At 47.7% G+C, this 19964-nt stretch overlaps 10 protein-coding genes across 10 annotated transcripts; 7 read left to right on the top strand and 3 right to left on the bottom strand.

The window, feature by feature from the left end:
* Positions 1-198: 198 nt before the first annotated feature.
* FPSE_02809 (uncharacterized protein) lies at positions 199-677 on the top strand (the record flags this gene model as incomplete). The annotated part of the gene is made up of 2 exons (XM_009255928.1): positions 199-259; positions 316-677. The coding sequence occupies 2 exons, from the start codon at positions 199-201 to the stop codon at positions 675-677; spliced, it is 423 nt and encodes a 140-aa protein (XP_009254203.1).
* A 1838-nt stretch (positions 678-2515) lies between these two features.
* Positions 2516-3514, top strand: FPSE_02810 (uncharacterized protein; the record flags this gene model as incomplete). The annotated part of the gene is made up of 1 exon (XM_009255929.1): positions 2516-3514. One exon carries the CDS (start codon positions 2516-2518, stop codon positions 3512-3514), a length of 999 nt encoding a protein of 332 aa, XP_009254204.1.
* Positions 3515-4193: 679 nt separating this feature from the next.
* Positions 4194-5348, top strand: FPSE_02811 (uncharacterized protein; the record flags this gene model as incomplete). Its single annotated transcript, XM_009255930.1, has 1 exon — positions 4194-5348. One exon carries the CDS (start codon positions 4194-4196, stop codon positions 5346-5348), a length of 1155 nt encoding a protein of 384 aa, XP_009254205.1.
* A 216-nt stretch (positions 5349-5564) lies between these two features.
* On the bottom strand, positions 5565-6227 carry FPSE_02812 (uncharacterized protein; the record flags this gene model as incomplete). Its single annotated transcript, XM_009255931.1, has 1 exon — positions 5565-6227. One exon carries the CDS (start codon positions 6225-6227, stop codon positions 5565-5567), a length of 663 nt encoding a protein of 220 aa, XP_009254206.1.
* A 1474-nt stretch (positions 6228-7701) lies between these two features.
* On the top strand, positions 7702-8894 carry FPSE_02813 (uncharacterized protein; the record flags this gene model as incomplete). The annotated part of the gene is made up of 2 exons (XM_009255932.1): positions 7702-8486; positions 8543-8894. The coding sequence occupies 2 exons, from the start codon at positions 7702-7704 to the stop codon at positions 8892-8894; spliced, it is 1137 nt and encodes a 378-aa protein (XP_009254207.1).
* A 1067-nt stretch (positions 8895-9961) lies between these two features.
* Positions 9962-13681, top strand: FPSE_02814 (uncharacterized protein; the record flags this gene model as incomplete). Its single annotated transcript, XM_009255933.1, has 1 exon — positions 9962-13681. One exon carries the CDS (start codon positions 9962-9964, stop codon positions 13679-13681), a length of 3720 nt encoding a protein of 1239 aa, XP_009254208.1.
* A 747-nt stretch (positions 13682-14428) lies between these two features.
* Positions 14429-15803, top strand: FPSE_02815 (uncharacterized protein; the record flags this gene model as incomplete). The annotated part of the gene is made up of 3 exons (XM_009255934.1): positions 14429-14504; positions 14556-15293; positions 15343-15803. 3 exons carry the CDS (start codon positions 14429-14431, stop codon positions 15801-15803), a joined length of 1275 nt encoding a protein of 424 aa, XP_009254209.1.
* Positions 15804-16364: 561 nt separating this feature from the next.
* FPSE_02816 (uncharacterized protein) lies at positions 16365-17168 on the bottom strand (the record flags this gene model as incomplete). The annotated part of the gene is made up of 1 exon (XM_009255935.1): positions 16365-17168. The coding sequence occupies one exon, from the start codon at positions 17166-17168 to the stop codon at positions 16365-16367; it is 804 nt and encodes a 267-aa protein (XP_009254210.1).
* A 648-nt stretch (positions 17169-17816) lies between these two features.
* On the bottom strand, positions 17817-18047 carry FPSE_02817 (uncharacterized protein; the record flags this gene model as incomplete). Its single annotated transcript, XM_009255936.1, has 1 exon — positions 17817-18047. One exon carries the CDS (start codon positions 18045-18047, stop codon positions 17817-17819), a length of 231 nt encoding a protein of 76 aa, XP_009254211.1.
* Positions 18048-18618: 571 nt separating this feature from the next.
* FPSE_02818 (uncharacterized protein) lies at positions 18619-19950 on the top strand (the record flags this gene model as incomplete). The annotated part of the gene is made up of 1 exon (XM_009255937.1): positions 18619-19950. One exon carries the CDS (start codon positions 18619-18621, stop codon positions 19948-19950), a length of 1332 nt encoding a protein of 443 aa, XP_009254212.1.
* Positions 19951-19964: the final 14 nt, after the last annotated feature.

Genomic DNA, 19964 nt, shown 5'->3' with positions numbered 1-19964 from the left:
GCAACACGAGGCGTTGCAGCTTCATTGCGGGGTGATGCTTGCCAACACGAGCTTATTGTCGGATGGATCGGCTGTGCTGGAATGTGATAGCCATCAGAGGGGGATAAATAGAGAGTGAAGTCCTCACTAATTCTCAATCTTGTGCCATCACTTCCCACAACAATCTCTCTCTCAACACACTCACAAACAACCTTCATCATGCAGCTGACCAACCTCTTCTGTCTCGCCAGTGTCCTGACCTCCGTGTCAGCAATCACCGGTAATAACCAACCCCTCTCCCAATACGACCCCAGCCCCGCTAATACTTGACCTCAGTATCCTACGACCCAGGCTATGGCCAATCTAGCCGCGCCATGACAGCCGTCTCCTGCTCCGACGGCACAAACGGCCTCATCACGCGCTACGGCTGGAAGACTCAAGGCCAGATCCCCAAGTTTCCCTACATTGGCGGCGCGCAGGCCATCGCTGGCTGGAACTCCAAGAGCTGCGGCACGTGCTGGAAGCTTACCTACAAGGGCAAGAGCATCAACGTCTTGGCCATCGACCATACCGATGCCGGCTTCAACATCTCTCCCGCGGCGATGAACGCTCTTACCAACAACCAGGCTGTTGCGCTTGGCCGGGTTGATGCGACTGCTACTCAGGTAGCTGTCACCAACTGCGGATTGAAGAAATAGGTGTGAAGCTTTGGGGGTAATGAGATAGGATGGGATATGTTTCTGAATCTTAATGTTTAGTAGTACATTAATTGATATTACTTTAATCTCATACGAGCGATCCATCTGTCGTGTCATGCAAACTTGTTGACTGTGACGAAGGAAATGATTTAAATCAAGTCATTTTCTTTCGTTGCTTTGCGTTAAGTTGTGCGACAGTTTATCTCAGTTCTGATTCATCGAGAATGACGTATCACGAGATAGGTAGAGAAGAGACATGTAACCAAACAACTGCTGACACGACTCATGCGCATGGAATAATCAATGCATAAAACCCGTTCTCTTTGAACCAAGTTTTCTTTGCTTCTCCTGATTCTTATTTGTTTGACCCTATTAGCCACCAAGTCATTACAACTGCGATATGACGCGCTGAAGCTATATGTCGTTGTTGTATAACTAGTTTCTTCGCGTGTTTCATATTCCATTTCATGCAGCCAGACACGTCAATAAAAAGGAACGGTGACCACGTCACTGGATTTATTTCTAGGAAATTAGTATTAAACTCTCCTATGACGACTCATTGCATTTGCGCAACATGATTCGTCTGGTAGCATAACAGATATTTGGTCAGAGAGTAGGTAAGGATGAGCACCTGTGGTCGGGGCACATATATCGCGATCGCGGTGTTTGAAAAGTTGCCAACATAGCGCAGGTGGTCCAATGATGATGAAGTTCAAGAAAGTGCTAAAGGATCAGTTTTTGCAGTCAGTGCAGTCCTCTGGGAAGACAAGAGAGATACTATTTATGTTGCTGGCTGTGTAAACGACTTGCGATTGGATCAAACATTGATATCAGCACATGTAGTACCGACAGCAGGGTAACTCGGAAAATATCGTTTGACCGACATGGCTGCATGACTTCTAACAGGTTTGTTATACTTGGATGCTCAGCCAGTTATTTGCTGTGTGTTGATGAGTTGTCCGGATAGTTCGGACGATCCATCGTCAACTTAACATCGCTGACATATAGCTTGCAGGATGAGATAGGATTTCCCATGACGTTATGAGGCCAGGCTAATACTCGGCTGCAGTTGAATCCTCTGATTCCTTGTAAGCATGTTAGTCGGTGTCAATACGTACCTGAATGTCACTGTAGCGCAAGTCGCAAACAAACCTCCAATCCATAAATGTTTGAATCACGCCTATAAAGATACGTATCACATTGTTCAACTACCGGCAGCATCTTCCGAATTCAGGTTCCATCGCAATATAAAATCCAGCCACCTGCCCAACATGGTCCAAAGCTCATTAAACGTGCAGCAAGTCATTCGGCGTTATTCCCATCGCGACCATGCAGGGGCAGGTAAGCCACATGCAAGAGTCACAAGGTCCCCCCGAAACTGCGAAACAACTGGTCCACTTGCATCAAGGATCACGCCCTCCTCACATCCTTGCACCCGAGGAATAAAGTACCGGAACCCGACGTTGCACTGATTAACGTTTACATTACCGCCCTGACCTGAGACGACCCTCTGTTTGTTTTCTTTTGCTGCTTCTGACCACTACGCGCGCTGCCCTGACATGCGCATAATGCAGTGTTGGGGAGGCCAAGCTGACTTGTAGTGGACCACCCTTCCTGGCCTAATTTTGTACTGTCATGCGTTGGCATAACGTCTCTCTGTCGGGGAGTGTCGGTTTGTTGCCGAGTGATTCATGAGTTGAAGTGTTATACAGCAGTGAATGATATGGATATCAAGTTATATAAAGGATAGAGAGCTCTTGTTTCGTTTGTGGCCTTCTTCTGTAGATCTTGCCCTGTATCGATATCAGACTATTCAATTTCTTCATAATCATAATACAATGCGTATTTCTGCGACACTTCGTCTGCTGGGAATAACCCTCCTGGCAACTCTTGCAAGCGCTCAAGCTCCTGCACCAGCAGGCTGGCCACAGTTCTGGTTCAAAGGACAAGTCACCAACAAAGAAACATTCAAATACAACCCCACCAACGAGTTCATCTTTCCTAGTATTTTCCATGCAGGACAATATCTGGACGATCCTCTAGGAGAATGGTATCTCTACTATGCTCCTCACGAGAACCCAGGCGGTATATCCCTCGTCTACTCGGATAGCCTCGAGGGTCCATGGAAAGAGTATCCCAACAACCCCATCATCTCGAACAAGTGGGACTCTCACTATTCAGTCCCACATGTATCCAGTCCAGATGCTGCATGGAACGAAGAAGCTGGCCGCATGTTTCTCTACTTCCATGGAGATAACACAAAGACACGCTGGGCAGAGTCTAGCAATGGCATTGACTTTGAATACGGCGGTATAGCGGTTAGCAACGAAATGGCTAGCTCCGAAACCACAGAGTCTAGTTATGCACGCGTTTTTAATCATCCGAACTCGGCATCAAAGTACAAGTACGCAATGTTCTACATGGCCAACGAAAAGGACAACAAGCGCAAGATCAGACTCGCCGAGTCAGTAGATGGTCGCAAATGGGTTGTCGCCCCAGATTACGTCGTCGCAGGTAAAGGTGTCGAGGGTGATGATTACTCTGGTGCCAACTACTGGGTCTGGAGAGGACAGGCGTACGTTATTTATCACAGTTCTTCGGGCAAGATCTGGGCTCGGACTATTGATGCGACGCTACGAAAGGTGGGATCAGAGCCAATTCTTTTTTACCAGTCTCGTGGACAGGGTCAGGATGTTGGACGTGTTGCGGCTCCTGATTTTGCGACTTCTGGAGAGAATAGTTATCTGTTTTATGAGTCTGGGCCTCGATTGAAGGGGACGATTGCTTGGGCAAAGATGCAGAAACAGACGACGCGTTCTGTTGAATGGGAGGCATAGAGTAATATTTGAGAGTCTTTGTTTTGTGTAATATAATTTTAAATTCCCATGTCAGATCATTGTTTATCTTTAAGACCTTATAACATCCGGATATCATTTTGACTGTTTAATTGTGGCTGTCAGACTGTTGACAGTATCGCTTGTTGACTCGACAGTTGTTTATTACTGTTTCCCCTTTCGTTGTAGCGCACTTTCAGGGAGCTTGGACGTAAAATTCAGGCAGTCCAGGGGCAAAGCTCTGTTGTGATCCCCTAAAACTGGTGGCCCACTTGTCAAGCTTCTCAGGCAGCTCACGCCATCGCCAAGGTGGACTCAATTGTCAACCCCAGATCAAGATCAGCTGTATCAGCTACGAACCCCATTTCCTGTTTCATTTGCGTCATTGCTTCTTTATTCCACAGCTTCCATGGGTTCCCTCACGATGACTCCTCCTCTCTCTCCCCTACACGTTAGTCAAGTTGGGCCGCAAAACCAGCTGGCGAGCATTGATTGGCGGCCTCCCTCTGCATAAACGACTCTGACCAATTAGATCCATCATCTCGATAAGCGTATCCATCTCGAGTTACCGCCTTTTTGGCTTGGTGCAGCTCCAAGTATCCACGCAAGACGCTTTGCTCCCTTTGACCTCTCACTCACACTCTCTTTGACCATCAACCATCTCTCTCGCAACAACCAAAACATGGGCATCGAGGAATTCTTCACAAAAGCAATCCGTGACAAAAAATTCCAATCAGCTGCCTTCGAGGTTGCCAGCACCTGCGCCTCCGCGTCCCCCGTCATCAAAATCGTCCAGGCCGCCAACAAGATCGCCAAGGTCGGAGATGCCGTCCAGCATGCCAACGAGTTCCTGGCGGGTGCCTCTCAAACCATGAAGGGCGCCCAGACAATCCTTCCTCAAATGCACATCATGGGCCAGTCCCTCGTCGACAGCGCCAGGCTGTTTTCACAGTTCTCCATGGTCGCCACCACACTCAGCGCCGGTGCCAACATCATCCAGACGTACCAGGGTGTTCAAGCGCTGAATCTCATCGCCGCGAAGCTGGGTGATATCTCGGACAGCCTGCAGGCCCAGGCCGCACTTACCGCCCAGCGAGACTTTCCACAGTACGTGTTCGACATGATCAGAGAACGTCTCAGCCAAACCAGCGTCGACACGGAACGAGACCATTGGTTCTTTCTCTACCACCCCGACACCGATTGGTATCCCAAGTTTTTCCATCTCGTCGAGGAGAAGCCGCTAAGTCCGAGATTCTGCGGCTACACGAACCAGCTCGACACCGTATTCATGTTCATGCTCGCCGCTCGAGAGCGCATCACGAAACGAGAGATGGTCAAGTCGAGAAAGAGGCAACATTGTCGACCCGTGCAGCTGCACCTCATCATCCCCGCCTACCAAACGATCCTAATCCCCGAACGAATCAAGATTCCCGAAGAGATTGGCGATTTTGTTATCGAAGGCCGCATCAACAGCAACAGACCTTTTGTCTGGCTCAACCTCCCGGACGAACAGCAACATTATACCTTTGACGTTGGCATGTGGAGTCCTCCTGAGTCAGGCCTATGGGAGAAAGCCTTGGAGTGGATGGGCATGTCCGGAAAGCTCAAGATCTCGGATACACCACGAGTGCTTGGCGTGGCAGAAAGGGTCCTGATGATCGAGGATGAAAAGCGCGAAATGACAATCCAAGAGATTACAAACGGCGGGTCGACAGAGGTCATCAAGAGAGCTGCTACCGAGTCAGCTCTTGATCTTGTCGAGGTCAACAAACACCAGTCGATGCCCCTGCACGAAGGTCGCACCCGACGCTGGCGCCGAAGGGAGCGTAGTCGTTAAACCAGTGACGAACGAGGGAGGGAATATTTGAACATTTTTTGCATAACGAATAAGGCGTTCTGGGAGGTATAAGTCAGACGACACACAATATCAATCATGAGGAAACATACACAGCTTGTTAGGGATCATACATACTAGATTGTTACACGGTAGAGCTCGGGAATGAATAGCGAGCAGGGAATGATTAAGAAATTTGTTGGATACACTTGACGACTCTTAATGGAGCCACCTCAACTTGACGTCGAACCATGTTTCTACCTTTTCCCGAAATGTCCTTTGCTTTGGTGGAAGTGGTTCTGTTGAGAGTGCAAAGGCTTCGAGCTCCTTTAGTGTCGTGGGCAGATCATCGTTGACGATGATCAAATCGTAGGTTCCAGGTTTCGCCGCGTAGTCAAGCTCTTTCTTCACCTTTGCAAATCGCTTCTGAATGGCGTCTTCATCCTTCGTCCCCCGACCTCGTAGTCGCGCCTCTAGAACCTCCAAGTTCAGCGGTGCAATAAAAACATATCTTGCACTCATCCTCTCGAATTTCTTCATCGCCTTGACACCCTCCATATCAATGTCCAACAAGGGCACCATGTGTCTATCTATGAAATCCTCGATGGAATGGAATGACGTGCCGTAATGGTATCCATTATAAACAGTGCATTCAATAAATGCACCTTGCGCGTAGAGATACTGGAATTCCGTCTCGGTCGTAAAGTGGTAATGGACACCTTGGATTTCGCCAGGCCGTGGAGGACGCGTGGTGTGTGACACGACAATGCTAAAGGTCTCGGGGTGTGACTCGCATAGTTTGGTGAGGAGTGTTCGCTTCCCGACGCCCGAGGGGCCAGAGATGATGATGGGTTGTGAGGCGTGATACGGGACTTGATGCATTTTGATCGAGTTTCTGTGTTAATGAAAGTGAAAGGTGTTTGTCAGGAATACTGCTTGTATTTATATTGTGATAAAGTTTAATGTTGCAGGTGATTATGTGGCTGTGATTGTGTGCCGGATTTGACAGGCATTCGTTACAAGACACGGCAGGAAAGTCAGATGCGTGGTCTCACGTGAAAGTGAATCAGATAACTCTCTGAGTCACTGAACCTTCTTAGACTTTCGCCTAAAGTACGTCAAATACCATTGGCTTGGTCGTTTAATCTGACGCGCGAGTGTAAGCAATTATGCTAAGTAATGCCCAAACAACGGTTGGTCAGCAGTTACAGGCGTATTACACTATCAAATTAATCAACTTGACTACTGTTGTCTTTGTACTGTTGTACTTCTGGAGTATCGCTGTCAAGCTTGTATATGTTGACGAGTTATCCTTTTAGTTGAATAAAAGGGATGCTACTAACCGTAGTATACAATGCAACGGTAGTCAAGCTTGTATCTCTGTCAAGATTGACTGTGAGCCGCCACAAACATTATCGAATAACAATAGATATCATGTCTTCTACGGATAAAAAAGAATGAGCAAGGTTTTTTATCTGGCATATTGTTTTATTGCACTATCAAGAAACATGAAATATCCAACAATCTTGTTTCTCGCACTTGCCAAAGCCACGGACATCCTCATCTGTACACTCAACACCATTTGGACCAACCCTAAACGACTCAAACCCCTGTTGTCCTATAACTCGAAAAACAAACATGAGCTGATCACTGCTGTTAAAATGTCCAGAAAAGCTACCCCGGCCCCCGTTAGGGTCATTTGACGCCATGTCATCGACACGTGCTTGAAGACCAATCCTCTCTAGGTTACGTGCGGCGCGTCCTTGACGTAGCTTTCTTGATGTGAGGCGTAAAGCATAAGTTTATATAGAGATTCGCTGCTGACTGGACGATTAGCGTAATCCTGATTGGGTATTCGATGCTTTGCCTCGTTCAATGGAAACCTGGCGACCCATGCATTATTCAGAGGCTTCGACTAACGACATGACATGGTATGCGAAGATACAAAATAGGTCTTTTGCAACAAATATTATAACAGCTGTGGTCTTCATCCAGCACGGAACGGCACGATCCTAAAAATAAATTGTGGGTGCTACAAACAACCAGTGACCGGGAACAACAGAGGTTGTTTCTCAGCTAATTAAACGAAGTCAGGTCTTGTCAAATATTGGCTGTTAGGTTGCCTGACTAGACCTCTCTAGTTCAAGCTCTGCCAACTATCGATTTAAGCTGAAGGACTAATCAATTTTGGTGTGATCCGCAACAAGTCCAGAACTCGCTACAGCAGATCATTATGTCAATCCCTGCAACCATTGATCCCCTTTATAATGGGTATGCCGACGGCTTTTCTACTTTTTTATTTATTTGTACGTTCATTTCTCATTGACGTAACGTCCATTACGCTCTTTATTTTAAGATGCGTCTGGTATCTCTCATCACTGTTCTGGGCGCTGCGCTCATCCCTGCAGCTAGCGCCCGTCCTGCGAACTGTCGTCCTCAAAGACCGACAACTACTTCCGGGGTTTCTACTTCGATCACAACTTCTGTCGTTGGTGCCGAGACCTCAAGCACAGATGCCGCTTCCGCCACTCTCACTACCTCTTCCGAAGCGCCCAATGTGATTGAGACCACAGAAACCGAATCTTTAACTGCTACTTCTGATATGACACGCGCTGTGAGCGAATCTAGCAGCGTTACCACCGCAGTGGAGACGACGATCACTGAGTCTGAAACCACCACCCTGATCACAACTGCCACCACCACAACTGAAACAAGCCCTACTGAGGTATCTACAACCGAGTCAACAAGTCCAGATCAGACATCTTCTGCTGTAATAACTACTATTGCGGTAACAACCTTCGAAACAACAACTTCTGATACGACCACTAGTTCTGGGATGACTACTGGTGAGCAAACGACTGTTCAAACAACCACTGCTGAAACGACTGCTACCACTGGCACGACTTCTGCCGAAACGATTACAACGAAGCAAACTACAGGCCTTACTACAAGTTCCGAAACCACAACTGCTGCCGAGTCTACCACTACGACTGAGATACCAACAACCACCACGGCAGCTCCTGAACCAACTAAAGCTCTCCAAAATGGCGGCTTCGAAGATGCGATGGATAACGCCTGGACATTCCAGAGCGGAGAGATCACCACCGACCCTAGTCTTGCTCACTCCGGCTCCAACTTTGCGTAAGTCTTGTCTTGTCTTGTAAACGCAATACACCTGACTAACGTGGATCGTCTAGAAAAATCGACATCCGGAACGAGCAAGCTGGAGGCCAACAACACATCGAACAGATTACCAGCTCAAGCAATACGAAGCAGTACACCCTCAGCTTCTACGCTACCTTCCTCTCTACTCCGAATATGGAGCTCGGTAACGGGTGCTACGTTTACGCTCTCCAGGACAGTTCGTCCATCAACGCGCCGACTTTCTATTTGAACGTTGACACGCTCAATTCATACCAGCATTTCACATATACCTTCACCCCATACAATAACAACTTCTTGCTCTCGCTGAGAGTTAGATGTAGCAGGGGCATGGCCACTACCTTTTCTGTCGCCATTGATGACGTTTCTATCGTCGAGGTTGTTTAGTTAAGAAGGTTATTTTTCATTCCAACATTTAGCGGTGCATAGACATTAGAAATTAGATTAATAGACGATAATTAGTCTGTTATCTGGTGATGGGTCTATTCAAGTAAATACATCATCACTCAAAAACTAATTTATTTTCTTGCAAGTTGCAACATCTCTTTATTCTCGCCTGAGGACTTGTTGCATTTACTAAAGTGCGAGGAGATTACAAAAAGTTAATCAGAATACGATGTTAATTCTCATAATATCAGAGACCATATAAAGTAGCAACACTTGATAGTATGAGAGGCTGTTGATGACAGGCTGTTGATAAGAGAAGCTGTCGGTGAGTGGAGCTGTCGGTGAGAGATAGGTACTGTCAGTGGAATGCTGTTAGTGGACACTTGGCGCTAATTATTTAACGTGTAGGGCGAGCGAGTCCACTGTAACGTGCTGAGTTGACCACTATAAATACTAACATGCCGTTATATTCAACGGCTCGTTCTCAAACCTGCTTAGCAAGGTTACGCTGATGCACAAATTCTTACCTTTGGTCCATATGATTGAAATAAACCGTCAAATCAATGGTGTCTTGTTTCGCAGTTGCTGAAATTATTTTCATCCTCCCACTTCTATCCGTGACTTGGGCTTCACTTCGCAAATTCGCACTATAGATATGGGCTTCCTCCTCTTGATGGCTTTTACTCCGCCACTTGGCCTGTTAGCTCATAGTTCCAAAGCAGGTGAATCTCAAAGACAGGCTGATTAACTCTGCCTCCACAAGACAACTTGCTCTGCCACCATTTTGACGAGATCGACAGGACTACCTCTAGCGCGAAGGAAAGTGGAAAAGCCATGAAACTGCCACAATTCTGGATCGGCAAATCAAACATGGCCATGTAGCGCGGCATGTTATTGTGGCTGTGGCTATGCACAACCGCCCGGCTTTGGTGTTGTCTCAGGCTTTCCCAAGGCACAGACGTCATTTATTGTTCTTGTCTCCTCAACTTGCTTTATAGATTGGGCCGTTTCATTTATTCTCCTCTTTTATCATTTCCCCAAACCTACACTTCTTTGTACAAGATATAATGGCGACAAGTTCAGGCTACACGAAATTAGTGCCATCACTATCACAGATTCGCTTACTCCACCTACTACCCCTACAGACCAACAACCACCACCAATCATCAGCACCGTGGCATCAATGCGTCAACCTAGAATGCACCTTCGAGACAGTGCATCTAGCCAGCGCTCCACCCTACGAAGCCCTATCATACACATGGGGCGATGAACCCGCCTCTGTTCGCATTCTTTTGAACGGAAAGGAACTTCTTGTTCGGCCCAATCTAGCCTACGCATTGGCTGCCTTACGTACCTCGGAGCCTCGCGTGCTCTGGGTTGACGCACTATGTATAAACCAGAAAGACACCATGGAGCGAAATCATCAAGTCGGGATGATGGGCGGCATCTTCCGTCGAGCAGACCGAGTGTTGGTCTGGCTTGGTCGACCTAGTTCCGACTGGGACTCATCAGTTGCGGGCGCCCTCCAAATGGCAAGGAGAATTGGTGAAAATCCTCCGACTTGCAAACTTCCACCACCTCCACCTCAGCCAAGCCCCCATCACGAATCGCGATTCATCGACTGGATAAATCTCTTCCCAGAAGAAATCGAACCACGGACGGACAAGGACGACCATGAGAAACGTCTATTCGAGTCGCGCATATTACATTGGCGAACATGCCAAAACCACGAATGTCCATGCTGGCACGAAGACAGGAAGGAACGTGTGAAAACAGAACGTGAGAAGACTACATCCAAATGGCAGGATCGTCTGGACAAGCAACGCAGGCGATGGCGAGATGTGAGGGAGGAGCATGCACAATACAAACGACGAGTGGAAAGACTCCCCGCCATGATCCAGGACAGACAAACAGATCTCCCGTTCTTGGCACATATGGAACAAGATCTCAAGCACCTCGGAGCTGAAGAGCTCAAACAACAGGAGTTGCTCAACAAACTAAGGCGATCGGAGCTTCAGCAACTCGCCTTACTACAGGAACCTCAGCAGCGACTGGTACAGGACTTTCAAGATGCTCAACTGCGAGCCTACCAGGAATTGGACAATGCAACCCTTCAAAAGTCGCCGGAAGCTGGAGTGGCTCCTGAAGGTGGAAAGCAAACTCGTCCTATCGCCCGCGTTTCTGGTCAGGCTGATCAAGACGAAGGAGAGATCGACAGGCTGTTCCGCGAAATACTAGCCGATCTGGGAGATTTCCAGCGGTCTATTTATGACCTTCGCAAAAAGGTCCGGGAAGATCTGGCATCTCCACTCCTCAGAGAGAGGATTTCTCGACTTAACAAGATGCAACAACTTGATATGGATCAGCGTCGCGGCCTTGCCAAGTTACGAGATCGATTACAAGAATGGGAACAGCCAACAGACGGAAGATACTCAACAGGTCAGCGACTACTTCGATCACAAGTTGGGGAATTTGAACGACTAGTCAAAACTTGGGACAGTCTTCAAAACGCCCAGATCGAAAACTTTGGGGACATGCCCAAGTTCATCTCGAAGCAATACCAATTATTACAGAGCTTCGCAGATCTCGAGGAGACCAAGTTGAGCCAGGGGAGAGACTCGACAGATGCACTATTGCTCAGCAACGGCACGGACGAGTTTTTGACTGAGGAGGAATTGCACATCTCAGAAACTGTGAAGAGAATCAAGAAGGACATCCTCAAACAACAGTTTGTCTTGCGAAGTACAGAGCTGAGGAGGTGGAAGATTGAGTTGGTTTTTCAGCAATGCGGCAGATGGCGCTCAAGTGTATACGAGATGAAAAGGAAGCATCGCGTCAAGCATGAGCTCCCAGAAGAATCCATCAACGCTCAGCGTGAATGGATTCGACTCTGGAAGGATATGTCGGCATGGCAAGCCAAGGAGTGGCATGATCTTGTCTTTACTGGGACCGACAAATCTCTCGGGCTACCGGATCTCGATCTGCTCAGCCTGGAAGCGATCTGTCGCTTACCATACTGGAGACGGCTTTGGATAGTTCAAGAGGTGCTCTTGGCGAAAGAGTTGGTCTTGTGCTTCGGAGACAACGCCAAGACTACCACATCTTGGGATCTGTTCACCAAAGCCCGAGAGTCCTTGGAGCGGGTGCCCAGCTTTTGGAAATTCAGGCCAGCTGTTAGCGCATCTCTCAAGGAGATCAAGAACGCCTTCCCGCTTCGACTCGACAAACTACGACAGGACACCGGACAATGCTGGTCATTACACAATCTTGTGGATATTACTCTGGACTCATTGTGCCATGATCCCAGAGACAAGATATACGGTCTTCTTGGTATTACCAGCGGTTTCAAGTTTGGAGATTTCGACATCAGATACCAAGATGCGGTTGAGCATGTTTACCGGAATGCGATTTCGTGGTATCATTCGAAGCACGGCGAGGATGCAAACTCTCCGAATCTTGTCAGGTTTAGTCAGCTTTTGCAACTGTCGCTCAAGAGCCACAAGGACAAACCACGCTCGAACGCCGCGACACCAAGCTCAAATGCCGTTTCCTCTCCGCTTTCTCTTGATAGGAATCTTTTATCTGGATACACGGAAGATTTCTGCATAAAGAGAATGCTCGGAAGTCCTATTCTGCCAATCGACAAATTGATCGGGGACAAAGCTTTGATGCAAACACGACGTCGGGACTGGATCAGTACTCTAGTTGAGTATTTCGACGATTCAGGGTTCCGGGGGCCAAAGACAACCATCGAAGAGGAGTTGTTGTATCTTGACTCGATCAGTACAACTCTGTCCATGCCGACGTCTTCAGCATACGCAGTTGTAGATGACTGCATGTCCGACGAACCCGGCCCGCCGATACATTCCTCCCGTGACAGACCAGGACAAGGGCAAGAACCGCTTTTCTTCGTTACTCTCGACGGCGAATTCGGCATCTCGTCAACCTGCATTAGAGAAGGTGATCTCTTGTGTAAATTTCCGGGCTCAACTTTAGGTGTGATCCTTCGTCGAGGAAAAGGTCGGTACGAGTTGGCCAGCAAAGCGATCATGTCGTCCATCAAGAAAACGAGCACTTCCAATATCGATGGTGAAACTTCATTTGACCGCACGGCAGACCCCTCGAGTGATTCGACTCAGAGCCACTCAATGACCAAAGGCGAGAGTTCTCGGACTGTGCAACTGATGCTTGACATCACATCAATACTATCCCTTACAACTCCTCTGGAAATCGTCAGCAAACACGAGACACGACAGCCTCTGTATATCCAAGAAACTTCATTTGACTGGGATGAGTTTATCGCTTCAGGATGCGATGTAGCTCCTAGCCCTCCAAGTCAAAAGCAAGTGGCTCAGACACCAGATGACCCACCAGAAGTTGATCAGGAACCAGCACCCACGATTACTACAACGTTTACGGTGAGGACCAGGGTGTTCTCCTCGGAATTGACCCACAACATGTCGAAACTCTTTTCGGGCGCACCCATGGTCAGCCTGGATATCAACGAGACTTACACGGAATTGAGCTATCCTGACCCGACACCTCTCTGGTCGAAGAAGCCAGTCAAGGTCTTGTCTGACAAGCCAGTCAATGCGCCCACCACAATGGCAAGCCCACAAGAACAGTCTCATAGCTCCAAGCCACGCACGTTCAAGCTGTCAGTATCTCTCAAGCGACTTGGATCTAAACCAAAGATTGGGGCATTGGAAGCACCGACAGATCGGTCGACACCAGATTCGCAGGGAGGAAAGATATTGCAGGCAATAAGTGGGTGGTGGAATCGCTAAACAGATTGAGGACATAATGAATTTCAAGACAAGGCGCAGGTTTGGAGCATTGTATTTATTCATGATATTTAGCATTGAAATGTTCAATTTCTTACTACCTAAAATTTAGAGAAAAGGTTAGGCCTCATGCGTGTAAAAACGACTACAGGTCACGGATGTCATTGCCCGGCATTACAACCACTGAGATCAGTATGTCACAGCACTAAATCTGACCCGCTCTCCAGTCTAATAAGCACAGCCTCACAGGGCTGAGAACAATAATCATCCAGTCATCCAACACAACAGCAGAGAGGCCTCAAGAAATACTTAGTACATCCATCATGTCTATCAATGCAACGAAAACAACAGTTCCCGATTTAAACCAAGTCAAAAGGCCATGGAGTCATTGATCAACAAATAGCAACCAGCTTTGCGTACAACTCATCCAATGATGTGACCATATTAGCGATTGAGATCAACTATAATGCAGCTCTAGGACCAAGATAGCGCTATAGGATTCGGCCTAACAAAAGATCACGGCTTATTCGTCCCGAATGGGCTAGTTGACTGTCATCCTCCATAAGAGATTCTAGCGAATACAGAGGCAGAGGTTTCATGCCAGATCCATCTACAACCTGACCCAGATTTTGCGGAGCTGAATAAATTAGCGATAAATTAGAGCATAGCCTCTGACAAGGATTTGAAGCTTTAAAACCACCTCTCCCTCCCTCGATGGAAGACCAATTCATACCATTCAATTAGTAGAAAATGTCATTTTTAAACAAGTTTAAAAAAGAGTTTGAAGGGCTCAACTTGAGTGATCGGCCGGGGCAGCAGCAGGGTGGTAAGAAGTCGTATATCTCAGACTCACCTTGTAATCACTAACAATCAACAGGACCCCCGCCAGCACCCGGCGCATACGGGAGCAACTCTTATCAGAATCAGTATCAGGGACAGCAACCTTACCAGGGAAACACACCATCTCCGTATTCTCCTCCCCAACAGCCATACAATCCAGGACAGCTCCAGCAGAACCCAGGCTTCCAGGCATACACTGGTCCACCTCACAATGGGCATTCGTCATTTAGCGGACAGCCATACCAACCACCACCACAGCCACAACATTACTCAGGTCATCAACCTCCTAGTCCTCAACCACCTCCATACAATCCTTCTCCTCAAATTCAGCAACAGCCACAACATCAACCATGGTCGCCACCACCAGCTTCCATGGCGAGCCACCCAGTCCATTCCCCTGCCGCACCCGTTGCTCCCTACGGTGTTCCTCCCCCAAGCGCACTGCCATGTCCAACACCACCTCGCTGGATACCTCACTGGTCAGAGAAAGACCAGCAGTGGTACTATGTTGAAACCTCAGGTAGAAGCTCATGGCAAGCGCCATCTGAACTTCCCCCGCTGGCTGGCATGCCAGCTTTTCCAGGCAACCTGAACGCTACCAATAGAGCACCTGGTAGACAGAGTTTGACTCATCCTCCACAGCCACAATACGCAAACCCTCAAGATTCGCGACCAACTTTGCCAGAAGGTGGCAAAAAGTCATCCTCTTTTCTAGCAGCAGCTGGTGGTTTCACCGCAGGCGGCGTTGCCGGGTTCTTTGTCAAGGACCGCATTGGTGAGTACCATACCGCAGAATAACTACCACAGGCTGACTCATAATCTAGATAAACGCAACGCAAAGAAGCGCCACGGTCAAAACACAGAAGACTTTGCCGACTTTGTCGAGTATCCCGCCTGGGAAGTCGGCCTCGATTGTAATATCTGCGATCAAGCGATAAGCGGCCCCTACGCGCACTGCAAGAAGTGTGACCACGGCGACTACGATATTTGTCGTGATTGTCTTGCGCAGGGACAGATATGTGATGGAAAAGGCAAGCATAGTCTTGTCAAGGTGTATCCCAAGTATTACTGCGATATCTGCAACGTCCTGATCAAGGGTGAGTTTTACTACTGCGGGATATGCAACGATGGCGATTGGGATACGTGCAAGAGATGCTTTGACAAAGGTTATACATGTAAAGCGGCTGAGTGTGGCGGGCGCCATGAGATGTCGATGCTTTTTATCCCGGAAGTCAAGTTCAAGAAGAATGGCAAGGTTGATACAAGTAGTTCAGACTCGGACTAGTTGAGTAGTATTGTTTTAATTACAGGTTAACAAAACGGATCATATTTAAACGGCTCACACTGAGGTGTTGTCTATACAAAGCGGCTGCTGGAAGTAATAATTTATCCAGGTATCAGAAACATCGGCCGCTTGAAGCATAAGAGACAAAATTAGTAGGTAAGCTTATGCTACTTAGGCTAGGCTTTAGACTACTTTATTTTATACCCCAAGGCCTTAGGAGGCTAACGTTTCTAACTAACTAAACAAAGAGAAATAATACGCTGTTTATTCAACCAAGCAACCTTGCCCATTACCTCGCGGTTGCCAGCCACGGCGCCGCATTCGCTGACATACTCATCAGGATGACGTTAAATACCCTACCGTAGCCCGCCGAGGTATATTTTCAAGGCGTTCAGGGTCCCAAAATTTAATAGCACTATCCATGATTACTCCAATGCCAGGCGTGAACGTCTCCTTAGCGCACACCCATGGCGTCCAGGTAAAGCATCTTCCGGATAAATCGTCAACCAGGAGACCTTCAACAGTGACCGCCGGATGCCGACTATCCCTGAACCTGTAAAACTACTCCAGGAGCAATTGAGTCCTTTCGTCTGAATCCATGGCGTGTACCTTGACGAACAACCTTGTGCCCTGACAAAGGAGAATTTGTAGGAATCGTGTATCCTCTGCGTTGCCTGCTGTACGAAAGTGCCTGACAAGGTGATCCTCGTTGGTTGACGGATTAGAGGATATATAGTGTTTCAGAGTGAAGAAAATATCTCTATAAAATGCGCTTATGAATTCCACGATACTGTAGAATCTGATATAATCGTCCGCGTTGAAGTAATGCCCGTTGTCGTTCCTCAAGGATTCCAGGCGAAGAAGAGAGTTCAGGTTGAACAAGATCTCGTCGCGATAGAAGAACATGTGACAATAGTACTCATATTGAAGCACAGAGTCTAGGAACCTCGTCTTCTCCTCCATTGTGAGTACAATAGCCTGTGATTCGTCGCGAGGGCGTAGGTAGCCTAGTTCCTGAAAGGCACGCGTGTTCCTCCAGGCCTCGGTCGAGTAGGCTTCCATCACCGCTTCTGCATCGTCGAGAACTCTGAAGACTTCAGGGAAATACTGCATCCTTGCGTATACCCCGGGAATCCTGTGCGGTATAGGAAAGCGAAGGAATTGTTGTCTGATGGTCCTTTCAATTTGCACATAAGAAAGCTCGTTATTGTTAATATCGGGCCGCATCATCCAGTACTGAGCTGCCGCGTAGCAATAGCCCGAAGGGTATCTACCAAAGCGATGCTGTAGAATCATCCCGACGCGGTGATAGATTTGGTTCTTGGTTAACTGAAGGCTGTCGAGCTCCTTGTATAAAGCGTACATGGTCCTGCATGTCGAATATAGGTTTTTGATGTCGAGTGGACTTTGACAATGTGCCATTACCTCAATCATGATATGTAATGGCAGCCCGAGTAGTCCTTCCGATCCTGACCCCAGCATGTTGTGATGATTGTAATGATTGTCGAAGATGTAATAATGTGTGGGGAATGCAAATGAAGGTCAAGCGCACGCAGATAAAATATAAAACCTGTTTATTAGGTAAAGTCGGGCATGAGACATGGACGAAGTGGTAGGAACTACCTACCTACGCGGGTTGGGGGGGGGGTTAGACATGCCTACATGACAATTCAAGGCTGGGCTACGCTGCTTAATTTTATTTCTTGAGGCCTTACGTCAACGTTTCTGCCACATACTTGTTAGACTGCTATATCCAAATAACCACCTTGGGTCTTAAGGTGGTACCACTGCTTTTGGTGGTTCAACCATACTTGTGGCATTAATAGGTAGCTACGTTCACCAAAATAGAGGATGCCAAATAGAATGTAATCTGCCTTGAATTCGCCATCTTAACTAGAGAAAATGACGCGCTGTTTTATTCAATCAACCTTGGAAATGTCCAACACGTCCCAACAACGCATCTGCCCAGCGTCTCAATGTCCTTTCACCAAAATGACGGTGGTGTATGGTGTCCTAGATACAACGCCGGATCATTTCTTTGGTTCGCCTGATGTTTCCGAGTGCTTTGAACATATCGTATAGAGTCCTGCATGTTGAATAGAGGTTCTTGACGTCGATATGACTGTGACACTTCTTCCAGACCTGAATCATGATGTCGAGTGGCAGCTTGAGCAGTGGTGTATTTGTTTCCGGCCGATGTCCCGACCCCTTAGGCAGTTCTCTTGATTCGTCGGACCCGGACATGGTTTGGTGATAGATCGACTGCGTGGAACACGGCTAATGGAGTTGATATATGGATATGCGAATAATGTAGATGAAGGCTACTCGTGGGTAAAGCGATGCGACAGAAAAGACTGGATGTTGAAAATGAATACCCTCTTGGAATGATTGGACTTTGCTTTGTTGTCAGGAGTAAGAATAACATGGAACGAAATAATTCAAAGTCTTTTTAGAAGGCAAAACCGGGCACGTCATGGGCGTGGTCGAAAGTACCTTCCGGGTTTGCCTCTTTATTGTGAGCCTCATCATCGAAAAAGGACATAAATAGGGCAAGAGGAACATACCAAAACACCTCTCTTTTACTGTAGATACAATGCAGTCTTCTACAGCAAACACGTGGTACTATCCACTTCAGGCAGTCACAAGCTTCATGTGATCATCTGAAGAACGAATGCAAAAAAGCTTATCCAAGTTCCGAACAAAGTTACTTTCCTTCATCTTATAAAAGTTTGGCGTCTGCACCAAATATTATCCTCCACCTGTACAACACTTCACACCTGCAACATCTGCTCTACAAAGATCTCTTATCAACGAAATGGCTCGCAAAAAGTCCAACCGTTCTGTCAAGGCTTCAAGCCAGCACACACAAATCAAACCGATCGATGAAACCACCAACCATGATGGCCCAGCTCGACCCAATACAGACCTCATGAACCCCGAACCTAGAGGACGCCAGTTCCCCCAGTTCTGCGAACTTCCTTACGACATTCGCGCAATGATCTGGGAAGAAATTCTCGCCACCCAGCGCATCCTACGTGTCTCCCTCGAGAAGCGCGAGACGTCTACGCGAAACAAGTACCAGCGCAAGAAGGTCACCAAAGCCAAGAACAAGAAATCGTCAAACGCCGAGGCAGAAACAGACCTAGACACCGTCCCCGAGAAGCCTTATCGCGTCGTCGTGGAAGAACGTTATGTCATTAGCAAGCTCTTTCACGTCTGTAGCGAATCGCGCCACGCCGCCGAGACATTCTACCGTGTCAAGGTGCCCTGTACTTATAGATGGGGGAAGAAGACGCAAGACGGGACATTTTATTTTCGGCCAGAATTCGACAACATCCAAGTCGGTGTTTCAGAATATGTTTCCGACTTTGCCTTTAATCTTTGGCAACTCGATCCACGATACGTCGGCTTGATCAACATCACACTCCCATGGCAGCCCGATCACCAAAAGGTCATGAAAATGGAAGACAAGGAGAAGGATATCCTGAGGGGAGTTCTTCTACGGTTGCAAAATGTCTCTTTCGCCCACATGCAGGAGAAACCAAGGGCTCCTCCACCTCCTGTGCGTACTCTTGCATATGTCCACTCCACGCAAATGGCCGCCAACGCCACAAACAATAACAACGGAGAGCCTAGGAGGCCCAGTCCACGAACAGGGTGGGAACCAGATTGTACCGGACCCATTTCCACCTGTATTCCAAGCTTCGAGTGTCTACCTGCGGATCCAAGAAAGTTGGGCAACGACCACACTCGACCCTACTTCTCTTTCAAAAACCTCATACACTCAACCCTTGGCTGGTTCCGTCTCCTTGAGTCGCTTGAAGCTGTCCACGAGCACGAAGTAAATTATCGCTTCATGTTGAGCTACGAAACGACTGGCAGGAACATAGCTACGCGAGAGCAGGCTGTCTCTTGGGTACAGAGTCAACGGAAGAACTTTAAGGCTCGTGCTGTGAGCGAAGGTTTGGAGCATGGAGAGTGGGTTCAGCCAGCGATGGGATTCTGGCTGTACCCGATTGGGTGTGTCAAGTCGTTTGTTAATGATGATGGAACTTTGAAGACGGCAAAAGATGTTTTAAATGGCGCGGAGCTTGAGGAGATCATGAGCAGTTGCGTTCCGGAGCTTTGCTTAAGTAGGTTGGCTTAAGTTTAAGTTAATAT

This window comes from Fusarium pseudograminearum, chromosome 3, assembly GCF_000303195.2.
Source record: "Fusarium pseudograminearum CS3096 chromosome 3, whole genome shotgun sequence".
In the NCBI taxonomy this organism is placed as follows: domain Eukaryota; kingdom Fungi; phylum Ascomycota; class Sordariomycetes; order Hypocreales; family Nectriaceae; genus Fusarium; species Fusarium pseudograminearum.
The sequence above is the reverse complement of the archived record's forward strand: the minus strand, read 5'-3'. Positions and strand labels throughout refer to the sequence as shown.